The sequence below is a fragment of the Pongo abelii genome, chromosome 4 (genome assembly GCF_028885655.2).
Source record: "Pongo abelii isolate AG06213 chromosome 4, NHGRI_mPonAbe1-v2.0_pri, whole genome shotgun sequence".
In the NCBI taxonomy this organism is placed as follows: Eukaryota; Metazoa; Chordata; class Mammalia; order Primates; family Hominidae; genus Pongo; species Pongo abelii.
In genome coordinates, this window is record NC_071989.2 from 71514269 (window position 1) to 71528291 (window position 14023).

Sequence of the window (14023 nt, forward strand, 5' to 3'; positions counted from 1 at the left end):
CTGTGTGTATGATTTAGTAAACATTGTGTTTTTACCCTGTATTTATGTTTCTTAACTTTATCATTATTTATCCTTCTCCTCTGTCTCTTATACTTAACGATTATGGATTGAGAAGTTACATGTTTTTTTGTGGGTAGGGTTGGGAGGTGGGGGTTTGATCTAACTACTTAGCAGGCTCATTCCTAGTTCTGTTTGACCAGAACTTTTTCCTGCTCCTTTTGTTCTGTACTTTCTTCAGTTTTGCCTTTTACAAAACAAAACAAAGACAGCAGTTATATAAAATGTTCTACTTGTAGATCTGTTTTGCATCTTTTTTTTTTCTTTTTTTGAGGCTGAGTTTTGCTCTTGTCGCCCAGGCTGGAGTGCAATGGCGTGATCTCGGCTCACTGCAACCTCCGCCTCCCAGTTCAAGCGATTCTCCTGCCTCAGCCTCTTGAGTAGCTGGAATTACAGGCGTGTGCCACCACGCTGAGCTAATTTTATATTTTTTAGTAGAGACGGGGTTTCACCATGTTGGTCAGGCCGGTCTCGAACTCCTGACCTCAAGTGATCCACCCATCTCAGCCTTGCAAAGTGTTGGGATTACAGGCATGAGCCACCACGCCTGGCCTCCATCATACTTTTTAGTTTACTGCTCAGGGGAAGAGTGCTTCTTATACCTTCCCACCTTTTTATTTTAACTCTAGCAGTGGGTTATACCAATACATTTGAAATATAATTCAAGGCCGGGTGTGGTGGTTCATGCCTGTAATCCCAGCACTTTGGGAGGCTAAGGTGGGCAGATCACCTGAGGTCAGGAGTTTGAGACCAGCCTGACCAACGTGGTGAAACCACGTCTCTACTAAAAATACAAAAATTAGCCGGGCATGGTGGTAGGTGCCTGTAATCCCAGCTACTCAGGAGGCTGAGGCAGGAGAATCACTTGAACCCGGGAGGCGGAGGTTGCAGTGACCTGAGATCGCGCCATTTGCACTCCAGCCTGGGGGACAAGAGCAAGGCTTCGTCTCAATAAAAAAAAAAAGAAATATAATTCAAACCATAATATTTAGGTATCCTTTTCCTAAATTGAGACTGTCAACTTATTAATAGAATTCATTGTCCTACAAGCACAATTTATATTCTTTTTGCTTAAGTATAAATTACTTGTCTAAATTCAAGGTAATCATCATTTTTCTATTTATTTAGATGGTCTAAAGATAATATTTTTGCAGATTTTTTCCTCTATTAACTTTTTAAAATTGAGATTACCACTCTTGTTTATTCTGTTTCTGTTGAAATTATAATACTTTTTGTTTGTTTTTATTGTATATGCCTTATTGTGACCATTATTTATTATGGAAATATTGCTTGAAATTATGCTTTAAGTAGCTTTAAGTAATTTTAGCATATGATATTTAAAATTCTTAAATCAGTTCTTCGATATTGTTATTTAAAATTTTTAACAAAGATTTGTTTAGAATCTTGCTATTAAGTTTTATTTATTAATAAAATACTTTGTATTACTCAGCATTACTATTATTCATCAAAATATTGGTGACACATTCTGACTGATGCATTTTATTTTTAAGGTTTACTGCTAGACCACTAGTGGAAACTATATTTGAAAGGGGAATGGCTACATGCTTTGCTTATGGGCAGACTGGAAGTGGAAAAACTCATGTAAGTAATTTATTAAAGTTACATTCTGGTATGAAGCTACAGTTTCTTTTCCTTATAGCTCAATTCTGTGACCTAAATTCTTAAGAGTTATTCCTGAGTAATGTCTGTTCTTTATTTTCTTTTTAAAATACAGACTATGGGTGGTGACTTTTCAGGAAAGAACCAAGATTGTTCTAAAGGAATTTATGCATTAGCAGGTAACTGTCCTTTTTCCATATAATTTGGAATATTCTTCTGTGGTATTATTCAGGTAACTTTGAAATAAGGCTTTAAAATATTGTTCAGCAACTATAATGCTATATTAACTGTCTATTTTGTCAATTGTAGGTTATTAGATTGCTTGAAAAGAACTATAAGATTATATATTCACAAGAATTTTTTTTTTTTTTTTTTTAAGAAGACAAGAACTGTAGGCTGGGCGTGGTGGTTCACGCCTGTAATCCCTGCACTTTGGGAGGCCAAGGTGGGTGGATCACTTGAGGTCAGGAGCTCGAGACCAGCCTGGCCAACATGGTGAAACCCCATCTCTACTAAAAATACAAAAAAAAAAACTTAGCCAGGCATGGTGGCAGGCACCTGTAATCCCAGCTACTCGGGAGGCTGAGGCAGAAGAATCGTTTGAACCCAGGAAGCAGAGGTTGCAGTGAGCCAAGATCATGCCACTACACTTCAGCCTGGGCAACAGACCAAGACCCCATCTCAAAAAAAAAAAAAAAAAAAAAAAAAAGAACTGTAAGATCGATTTTGAGGGGGCAGAAATCTTGATTATGTTTGTCAGTGTATTCTAGCACATTGTTGGAGATTAGTCTCAATTGTTGAATTTCTGAACTGTAAAAAGCTACTAGCTATGGTATGAGAATAACCTCATTATGACCACCTGTAATTTTATGCTATTTATAAATATAAATATTAATATATATAAATAAAAGTAGCACCCTTTTATGGAATGTGAAAGAGAAGAGCTTCTATTAATACTAGTTTTTGTAAAATTAATATTCACTTTATTTCTCATTTTTATTATTGATACTGTTATCCTAGGTAAAGATTAACTGATTCCTCTAGAAATAGAACATTTGAGTTGCTTTTTAAAAATATTTGTTGGATCTCAATTTTCTGTATATGAAATTTTTGACAGCTCGAGATGTCTTTTTAATGCTAAAGAAGCCAAACTATAAGAAGCTAGAACTTCAAGTATATGCAACCTTCTTTGAAATTTATAGTGGAAAGGTAAGTGGGAACTTTTTTAATTTTAATTTTTAAAAATATATATATAACATAACATTTGCCATTTTAACCATTTTTACGTTCAGTGGCATTAAATACATTCACATTGTTGTGCAGCGTTTACCACCATAATTTATGTGTATTTAGAACTTTTATATTAGAATTTATGTTATGAGATTTTTTTTAAAAGTCCTTTGAAACTTTTCTACTTCAATGTTGAGAATTCTTATTCTAATTATTATTTTAATCTCTGAAATAATTCTTAAACTCTGGGTGACTCATTTTTATAGAACTGATATTTTAATTGCCACAGGATCTCGCTCTGTCACCCATGCTGGAGTGCAGTGGCATGATCACAGCTAACTGTAGCTTCAATCTCCTGAGCTCAAGTGAGCTTCCTGCCTCAGCTTTCCTAGTTGCTGCGACTATAGGCATGCACCACCATGCCCAGCTAATTTTTTTTATTTTTAGCAGAGACAAGGTCTCACTATGTTGCCCAGGCTAGTTTTGAACTCCTGAGCTCAAGCCATCCTCCTGCCTCAGCCTCCCAAAGTGCTGGGATTACAGGCGTGAGCCATTGCGCCTAGCCTGTTTTTTACTTTAAAGCTAGTTTTCTAATTTGAATATGGTTTTTCATAGGTGTTTGACTTGCTAAACAGGAAAACAAAATTAAGAGTTCTAGAAGATGGAAAACAGCAGGTTCAAGTGGTGGGATTACAGGAACGGGAGGTCAAATGTGTTGAAGATGTACTGAAACTCATTGACATAGGCAACAGTTGCAGGTAAATCTCATTTTGATTAAGAAAGGAAACTTCAGTTTTAGCAACTTTGGGTATAGCATAACAAAACAAGGATGTTATCTATCAATACATCTTGGAAGTAAAAATCATTGTTCATAAAAACTTGCGTTACATGTAAATGTGAGTGACAATTATTATATTGATACTACATTAAAATCATTGTTCATAAAAACTTGTGTTACATGTAAATGTGAGTGACAATTATTATATTGATACTACATTACAAATATATTAGAAATATGCCGGATTAAATTGTATGAATCTGGTTCTATTTAAGTGTTATAACTCAGTGTCTCATCTGTATTTAAAAGATGAAAACTAGCTAAATCGGTGTTTGTTGCTGCTGTTGTTTTTAATGAAAATAATGTGGTTTGATCATGTAAATTGAAGTTTTTAATGTATCAAGATGTCCTTAATCACATTGTAGAACATCCGGTCAAACATCTGCAAATGCACATTCATCTCGGAGCCATGCAGTGTTTCAGATTATTCTTAGAAGGAAAGGAAAACTACATGGCAAATTTTCTCTCATTGATTTGGCTGGAAATGAAAGAGGAGCTGATACTTCCAGTGCGGACAGGCAAACTAGGCTTGAAGGTGCTGAAATTAATAAAAGCCTTTTAGCACTCAAGGTAAATAAAATGTATTTTATCATGAAAGGTCTTTTACTTTTGACTTTAATTTTCTTTACTCAGTTGCAAAATAATAGTACTTGTTTTACCTAATAAAAAGAGGTTTTCAAAATTCAGATGCTTATAATTTATAGTGTGATTTTATTATACCCAGATTTTTTCCTTGCACACATTCTTTATTCTTTTTAGATGGGATAAAGGATATGTGAGTTAGTAGGTCAGTTCTGGGGCTACATAGGTAAACTCCAGAGGGGTTTTTTTTTTTTTTTTTTTTTTTGAGACTGAGTCTTGTTCTGTCGCCCAGGCTGGAGTGTAGTGGCACAATCTCAGCTCACTGCAACCTCCACCTCCTGGATTCAAGCCATTCTCCTGCCTCAGCCGCTCCAGGAGCTGGGATTACAGGCACGCACCACCACACCCAGCTAATTTTTGTATTTTTAGTAGATACGGGGTTTCACCACGTTGGCTAGGCTGGTCTCGAACTTCTGACCTCGTGATCTACCCACCTCAGCCTTCCAAAGTGCTGGGATTACAGGCGTGAGCCACCGCGCCTGGCCCAGAGGGTCTTAATTAGTCATATTTCCTAGGAGGAGGGCAACGAACCACTGAATTGAGCTAAGAAACAGTTTCTCAGAAAAACGTGGAATGGCTTTCAAAATGTTAGGCCAGGTTATTACATCTTTTCCTGGAGTAGAAAAGCAAAGGTTGGAAAGAGTAAAATAAGGCATTCTGTGTTTTTTTCTTTCAGAGTGCCATGTTAAGAAATTAACTTTTTACAGTTATCCTACTGCCTGTCACTTTCAAACACTAGTCATAGTTTCCAGAAATATCTCTTGGAAGAATAAAGTAGGTTTTTTTGCTGTCATTTTTTATTTTCTTGAATTAGCATTTATGGGAACATCTACACTATGCTTTAAAACTGTTGGCCAGGCGCGGTGGCTCACGTCTGTAATTGCAGCACTTTGGGAGGCCGAGGCGGGTGGATCCCCTGAGGTCAGGAGTTCGATACCAGCCTGGCAAACATGGTGAAACCCCATCTCTACTAAAAATAAAAAACAGCCAGTCATGGTAGCAGGCACCTGTAATCCCAGCTACTTGGGAGGCTGGGGTAGGAGAATCGCCTGAAGCCTGGAGACAAAGGTTGTAGTGAGCCAAGATTGCACCACCACACTCCAGCCTGGGTAACAGAGTGAGACTTTGTCTCAAAAAAAAAAAATAAAACTGTTAGTAGAATTTTCACAACTGATCAGACCTTAAATGTTAAAGTTGTAGTAAGAGACCTTTTAAAATATGTTAATTAAGATTATCCTTTATAAGAAAGACTAATCTGTGAGACTTGTTTTCTTAATTTTCAGGAGTGCATCAGAGCCTTAGGTAGAAATAAACCTCATACTCCTTTCCGTGCAAGTAAACTCACTCAGGTGTTAAGAGATTCTTTCATAGGTGAAAACTCTCGTACCTGCATGGTAAGTTTATGTTTATTTTTTGTTTTATTTTAATCCTGAAGGAATAACTACACAATATTTATGGAAAATGTATTTGTTAGTGACAATTATTTGAATCCTTCTATTTTGAGTGATATGGTGATATTTAAGATGTGGTCCCTGCCACTCTGATAGAGAGGATTATATTGCAGTTATATAATTCCAGCATCTAGGTGTTCTTGAGGGCTGGTCTTTCTTGATTTTCTTTTTCTTTTTCTCTTTCTCTTTCTCTCTTTCTTTCTTTCTTTTTGAGTATAGGTCACGCTTTTCTTTGTGGTCATATGTCTGGTAATTTGCGGTTATATCATGTGCGTTATGAATGAACATAGAGACTGGATATTGTTATGTTCTTCTGAAGGTTATTGGTTTTTTGTATAGCAGAAATTTAACTAAACTTACTCCAAACTCTTATCTCCCCTGGGCAACAACTGGAATTGAAAGCTTTGTTTAGTCCTTTCAGATTTAGCTATGTTGCTTATAGTTTGTCTTGTATATGTCTAGGTCTGGAATCAGCTAGGGATTTGGGCAGTTTATATATAAAAGTTTGTCCCAGAAGGGAGAGTACCACACTCTCTGTAGCACTTTCCCTTCTGGGACAAACTTCACTTTTCCAGCTGCTATGAGGTCCACTCCTTTCATTTCTTAACCAGAGAGACTTTTCAGTCAAGTTTTAGTTGCCCTGTGTGACAGCAGCAGAGCTTGCCCTCTGTAAAAAGCTGTTTGAAAAAAAAAAAAAATCAGGTGGAGTGGGGTCAGTCAGTACTATTCCCTTCCAGGTATTAACCTCCTCCTTCCAGGTATTAACCTCCTCCATTTCGGCTGGAGTTTGATTGTTTTCTGGTGCCTTCAGAGTTTGTATTTTAACTAGACTTTATCTGATTATAGATATGATAACAAATAATCTTGGAGTTGAGATATCATTAATAAGTCTTTATTTTTAAATAACCATGGTAAGATTAGACCTAAATGAGCTGTATGTCGGTATTATTGTCTTGATCATTTATAACATTTTCTTTACCTTTGCATTTTTTTTTTCCTGTAGATTGCCACAATCTCTCCAGGAATGGCATCCTGTGAAAATACTCTTAATACATTAAGATATGCAAATAGGTATGAGAGATAGTTCTCCATTTTGAAATTTGACGGGAGTACAGCAGTACATAGTATAATTTAATATCTGCCTGGTGCGGTGGCTCACGCCTGTAATCCCAGAACTTTGGGAGACCCTGATCACAAGGTCAGGAGATCGAGACCATCCTGGCTAACATGGTGAAACCCCCTCTCTACTAAAAATACAAAAAATTAGCCAGGCATGGTGGCGAGTGCCTGTAGTCCCAGCTACTCGGGAGGCTGAGGCAGGAGAATTGCCTGAACCCGGGAGGCGGAGCTTGCAGTGAGCCAAGATCACGCCACTGCACTCCAGCGTGGGCAACAGAGTGAGAGTCCGTCTCAAAAAAAAAAAAAAAAAAAATTAATATCTGATAGGGTAAATCTTACAACATTGTTCTTTAAATTTTCGAGAAAAAAATGTTTTGCATATTATTCCTTAAGATGATAATATAGAATCATTTTGTCAAATTCTAAAAATAAGTGGAAATGGGTAATTTGGGAAGGGATTGATAACTTTAGTAAAGTTGGTCTTTTTATCCTAGAACAAGGTTTCCATTTAACTGTTCTATTTCCTAATACTTCACTGCATTTAAATCATGCACATTCTTCTTATTACATTAAGACTCTGAAGTAAATGAATGTCAGGAGCCAGTTTGTATTTCTTGAATTGTTTTGGTATATGTTGCAGATTATTCCTGATAATATTAAATGCTATATATGGGGAATCTAGGATTTGAGTAAGAAGTGATAGCACAGTTCTTTCTGGTATTTTTTTTTGTTTTTGTTTTTGGTGTTTTTTTTTGAGACAGAGTCTTGTTCTGTCACTCAGGCTGGAGTGCAGTGGTGTGATCTCAGCTCACTGCAACCTCCACTTCCTGGGTTCAAGCGATTTTCCTGCCTCAGCCCCCTGGGTAGCTGGGACCATAGGTGTGTGCCACCATACCCGGCTAATTTTTGTATTTTTAGTAGAGGCAGGGTTTCACTATGTTGGCTAGGCTGGTCTCAAACTCCTGACCTCAGGTGATCCACCCACCTTGGCCTCCCAAAGTGCTAGGATTACAGGCGTGAGCCACCCCGCCTGGCCCTTTCTGGTGTTCTATATGGGTTACATTTTGTTATTCATATTAATAGTCATATAAACATTATAAACATTATAACTGGATTATTACAGATAGAAGGACAGAATGCATTATAGACTGCTAAAGCAGTTTACTCTGTATAGTCATGAAATGCCTTTGGAACTTTGAATTATAATGGGCATATTTATATTTGATCCATAGATTTTTTTTTTCCCACTGCTCTTGAGTGACTTTATTTACCACTGCTCTTACTTTGAATGACTGTTTAGTGTTAAATTTCTCTTCTCAAATGTTAAATTTGTGATTTTAACCTAGAGACAAAATTCCTCTTTGTAATCTATTTCTAGTATAGCAGTTCTCTTAATTCAAGTATAGCAGTTCTCTTAATTTTGCTGGATAAAAGTATCTGTCCTATTTCTTTGTTTTAATCACTATGGAAATGTTATTTTTTAATCTTTTATTAAAATGTAAAATACTTATGCATATAGAAAAGTACCTAAAGTATAAGTGATTAATTAAATGGATAATGGATACTTATAAAGTGAAAACTCCTGTCATTGGTTTGGGAAATAGAGCATTATTGGCCCCCCAAAAGGTTCCCCATGTGCTCCTTCCTGTTCACAAATCCTGAACAACATGGCTTATTCATTTATCTCTACTCCGATGTAATCCATGGATTAACTTCTGTGGAATACTTTTCTTGTTTTTTTTTTCCTCTTTTTAAAAATACTTTTACTATGAATCTATTTCTGAGTAACATAGGTAGCTGTATTTGAACATTACACAATGGTATTATAACCCCCCGGGTTTTTTTGCATCTTGTTTCTAAAGAAATTTTCTTAATGGTAGTAAACACTGTTGGACAATATCAACCTATTGAGCTTTTGCAAAAAGGTATTAAAATATAATCACTTCTTTAAAAATGTAATAGGGCCAGGCGCGGTGGCTTACACCTTTAATCCCAGTGCTTTTGGTGGCCCAGGCGGGTGGATTGCTTGAGTCCAGAAATTTGAGACCAGCCTGGGCAACATAGCAAAACCCCGTCTCTATAAAAAAAACAAAAATTAGCTTGGCGTGGTGGCATGCATCTGTAGTCCCAGCCACTTGGGGGGCTGAGGTGAGAGGATTGCTTGAACCTGGAATGTTGAGTCTACAGTGAGTTGTAATTGCACCACTGCACTCTCGCCTGGGCAACACAGCAAGACCTTGTCTTAAAAAAAGAAGAAGTAATAGAACTACATTTCTAAGTATGAACTATTATATTTTGTAAATTTAATCCCTTTTAAAGTTTGAATTATGAGCTGGTAGCTGCAAATCCTTATTGTGTTAGTTTTAATTGATCTTGGTATTAACATTTTTGATATGTGGGATTTTTATCATTAATTTAAAATGTTTCTTATTTTGGAATAATTCTTGAGAAAGATGAGGAACAACCTAGTGTAGTAGATTCTTGCCATGTTGTACAATTAAAACAAACAAAACCCCTCTGTTTCTTAAGATTTGAGACTACAAAGATTCCTTCCTAATATTGTGAAAATGCTATATCTTGCTGTTCTCTAGTTCACTTAGGTCAAAGTAAAATGTTTTAACCTACTGTTATATCATGTAACTCACTTGCAACATGACTAACCATCTGGGACACCGTATTAACACGTTCTCACACTGCTGCAAAGGAATACCCGAGACTGGGTAATTTATGAAGGTTTAATTGACTCACAGTTTAGCATGGCCACAGAGGCCTCAGGAAACTTACAGTCATGGTGGAAGGTGAAGGGGAAGCAAGGCACCTTCACAAGGCAGCAGGAAGGAGAAGTGCCAAGCAAACTGGGGAAGAGCCTCCTATAAAACCATTAGATCTTGTGAGAACTCACTATCACGAGAACAGCCTGGAGGAAGTTGCCCCCATGATGCAGTTACCTCCACCTGGGTCTCTCCCTTGACACTTGGAGATTATGGAAATTATAATTTAAGATGAGATTTGAGTGGGGACAGAAAGCCCAACCATATCAGACACATAATTGTTTCAATTTTATTTCCAAGTCTCTAGGAATAAAGATTTTCAACCTTCCTTGATACTCATACCAATGTTTTATGAACTTAAGAGTCAATAATTTTTTTTTTTAACAGCCAAAAATAATTCATTCCTCCTTTATACTAAATCTGCCTTATTTTATTTAGGCCAGTACTTTGAGGTGGTGGGTAGGTAGCATTACATTAAAATTTCCATATTTTTAGGAAACTATTTCTGTCTTAAGTGTTTAAACTTTTTTTGTATTTAAGACATAGCTTAGTGATTGAAGTATTATTTCTCAGGACAAAATAGGTTTAATAACTTCCTTACTACTTAATGGTATCAAAGCCTCGGGAAAGTTACTTAACCTCTCTCTGTCTTTATTTCCTCATCTTTAGAATAGACAGTTAATGACCATGTCCATCTTAAAGGATTGTTTTTGAGGACTAAAAGAAGTGATCTGTGTAAAATGTTTAGCACAGTACCTGGGATATATTAATAGGAATAGTTATCCCTATTGCTACTTTAGTGAGCAGTTCTGTCTAAAAAATTCAGTTAGATGTGAAAGCAATGTTTTTTCATATCCTTATATGAGAGTCATATACTTTGAAAGTTTTATGTGGGAATTGTGGGATAGTTTGTAACAGTACACATTGCTGCTAAGTGATTAAGTTGACAAGTCTAGTTCATCAGATGACAATTAGAGATACTTTATTTATTTATTTATTTATTTAAGATGGAGTCTTGCTATGTCACCTAGGCTGGAGTGCAGTGGCACAATCTCAGCTCACTGCAGCCTCTGACTCCTGAGTTCAAGCAATTCCCCTGCCTCAGCCTCCCAAGTAGCTGGGATTACAGGCGCCCGTCACCACGCCCATCTAATTTTTTTGTATTTTTTAGTAGAGATGGAGTTTCACCATGTTGGCCAGGCTGGTCTCGAACTCCTGACCTTAAGTGATCTGCCCTCCTCAGCCTCCGAAAGTGCTGGGATTACAGCATAAGCCACTGCACCCAGCCAGACAATTAGAGATATTTTAGAGGAGAGTACAGGGGAAAACTTCCAGAGTGGAAGGAATGGTTGTCCCAAGGAAAAAAAACTTATAGGATATATGAGAAACAGACAGTGGCCTCTATCCTGAAGCAGAGATACTTAATCTTTGGGTAATGGAAGAGGTTAGAGTGATTGGGTCTTGGGTAGAAGAGTGATTAGAGTGATTAGGAGTTTTTAGTAACATATTTGAAGAATATGATTCTTGTACGTAGTATAGTCTGGCTTGGGCAAGAGGGCTTTGGATAGAGGAAAAAATGTGTGGATGAAGCTAATAGGGTGTCTAAATTAAAAGATTTAGGTAAGAAATGGGGTGGGAATGAAAATAGTTGTTTGTATTAGAAATTTAGATTTTTCAGGCCAGACGCTATAGCTTATGCTTGTAATCCCAGTACTTTGGGAGGCCAAGGCAGGAGGATCACTTGAGTCCAGGAGTTTGAGACCAGCCTGAGCAACCTAACGGACCTCATCTCTACAAAAAAATAAAAAATTAGCCGGGGGTGGTGGCACGCCAGTGGTAGTCCCAGCTGAAGTGGGAGGATCACTTGAGCAGGAGGTCAAGGCTGCAGTGAGCCATGATTGAGCCACTGCAGTATAGCCTGGGTGATATGGTGAGACCTTATCTCAAAAAGGAAAAAAATATATTTAGATTTTTCAGCATGTGTGGTAAATAAACTTTAAGGGATAAAGGGCAGATGAATCCAATATTGAACCTTTGACAGTAGATATTACCAATAGGTCAAAGAAAGACTGTTAGTAGAGGAAATACATTAGTTTGATTTATATGAAGATATTGATACTTGTTTTTGACTTATAAAGAAGGGAATTTCATTTAGTTCAACCTAAGAGAAATGACAAGAAAATCAGAGAATACGGTTATTATATTGAAGTGTTTAAATAACATAGGCTTTGTACTCAGGGCTAGGTTTTAACCTTAGTTATGCCACATTCTCAGTGAATGACCTTAGAGAAGATACTTTATTTCTGAGTCATTTTTCTCATCTATAAAATCAAAGATGGTTGAAGGACTAAATAATACAATGCCTAAAAATGACTAATCCGAATACCTGACATATAGGAGGTACTTAATAAATATTTTATATTGGTATGAAATAGGGTTGGCCCAAAAGAGACATAAGGAATTACATAGATGGGGTGAGAAAAGTCATAATTTGGTTAAATATAACTATTGAAGATGTTAGCAAAAGCAATTTAAATTTCATTGCTAAAGGCTATTCTCAACCAGAGTTCTTCATCTGAATCACCAACCACTGAAAATAGAGCGAATCTTTTCTCAGTTATACCAAGGACATTTCACAGCTACTACCATTCTGGATGCATAGGAAAGAAGTTAATTCATTACAAACAATGGATGCCTTAAGGCATTAGGACTTAATTCCTTTGTGTCCTGTTTGAAAAAAACTGCAAAAATGTTGAAGACTCGTGAATGCTAATAAGCAGTCATGGTACTGATTACATGAGGAAATTAGATTGAGTGGTCATGTAGTTAGGGGGGCATTTCAGATTTAAGTGATTTAGTTAAACTTCTAGGAAGGATTATGAGAAAAGAGGAAAATACACCAGAAAGGAAAGACTTAGGACTATATAAAGCAGGGGATCAATAGAACAAAGATGTTCAAAAACCTCTTAAAATTTGTTATTTGTAAAATAATATTCTAAATACATTGTCACAACAATATCAATATCCTTTTCTAAACAAAAGTGAATACTAAATGAAAATGTGCAATGTGCATTGCTGTCTTTCAAGAGCATTTTCTTTTAATTTGTTGCTGTTTTGGTGCTGCAGAGTAAAGGAGTTTGGAATTAGTCCATCAGACATTCCCTTCTCACAGGGTAGTGGCAGTCGCCCTGATCTCTCTCCTTCTTATGAATATGACGACTTTTCTCCTTCAGTTACCAGGTCTACTTCATTCTATACATAAGATGTTTATTTGTATAGTTTCTTTTGAATTGTGCTTTGTATAAACATTTCATTTGCTATTTTTGTCCTGAGCCATTTTAGTTTTTGTTTTCATTTCATTTGGCAGGTGGTGGTTGTACTGCATGATCTGCATTCTTATGTCTTTCATTAATTTGTTTGCTTTAAAATGTTGATTTAGAATTCAGGCTTCCTATTTCCCCCTCATATTTTTAAGGATGATGTCACTTTTGCATACTTACCATTAAAATCACCATACTTACCACTGAATTGTTAAAAGATAAATTATCTTGCTTAAAATGAAGAGATTGCCTTTATGCTGTATGATCTTATAAGTTTCTTTGTCTGCAAGGAGCCTCTTGACATAGAAAGTTTACCCTCTTTTGGCCGGGCGTGGTGGCTCACACCTGTAATCCCAGCACTTTGGGAGGCGGAGGCTGTTGGATCACCTGAGGTTGAGAATTCTAGACCAACCTGGCCAAGTGGTAAAAAAAAAAAAAAAAAATTTTTTTTAAAGTAAGGAAAGTTTACCCTCTCCCAATGTGTAAGTTTAAATATAATGAGTAAGCACTTTTCAAATGATAAAATCTTATAATCTTTATATATTATAAATAAAATTATTTTACATGTAGCTATTTTAATTGAGCATGATAACTACCAAAAATCTGCAGGGTTTTTTTGTTTTGTTTCAGCAGTGATTCATTTATTGGCCTAATTGTTATTGTTTACATTTTTCTGTTTATATAATTTAATTGCAATAACATCAACTTTGATGAGCTAGTAGTAAACAAAATTGAAAATTTAAAAAATTTTTTAAATCGTAACAAGTTTTTTTCTTTGAATACTGAATCTACATACTGTTAATTCTCATTTAATTTGCACAATAATTATATTTGATATAATTAATATAATATGAATTATATAAAGTTACCTAAGCAGATTTCCTAAAACTAAAGAACCACTTAAGTGTTTGTACATATTTCAGATAAATTTTACCTATAAAGGTGACATCATCAATCTTAGTATGTTAACTGAAT

The 14023-nt window shown here is 36.1% G+C and overlaps 1 protein-coding gene across 4 annotated transcripts in view; it reads left to right on the forward strand.

Annotated features, from left to right (window-relative positions):
* KIF2A (kinesin family member 2A) overlaps nt 1-14023 on the forward strand; it is an 81176-nt gene that overhangs the window by 54072 nt on the left and 13081 nt on the right. For 2 of the 4 annotated variants that reach the window (XM_054555201.2, NM_001133943.2), the window contains 8 exon segments: nt 1569-1659; nt 1793-1856; nt 2795-2886; nt 3523-3665; nt 4111-4315; nt 5671-5781; nt 6842-6909; nt 12855-12968. In XM_054555201.2, coding sequence (XP_054411176.1) covers nt 1569-1659; nt 1793-1856; nt 2795-2886; nt 3523-3665; nt 4111-4315; nt 5671-5781; nt 6842-6909; nt 12855-12968 — 888 coding nt within the window. 4 annotated transcript variants of the gene reach the window in all.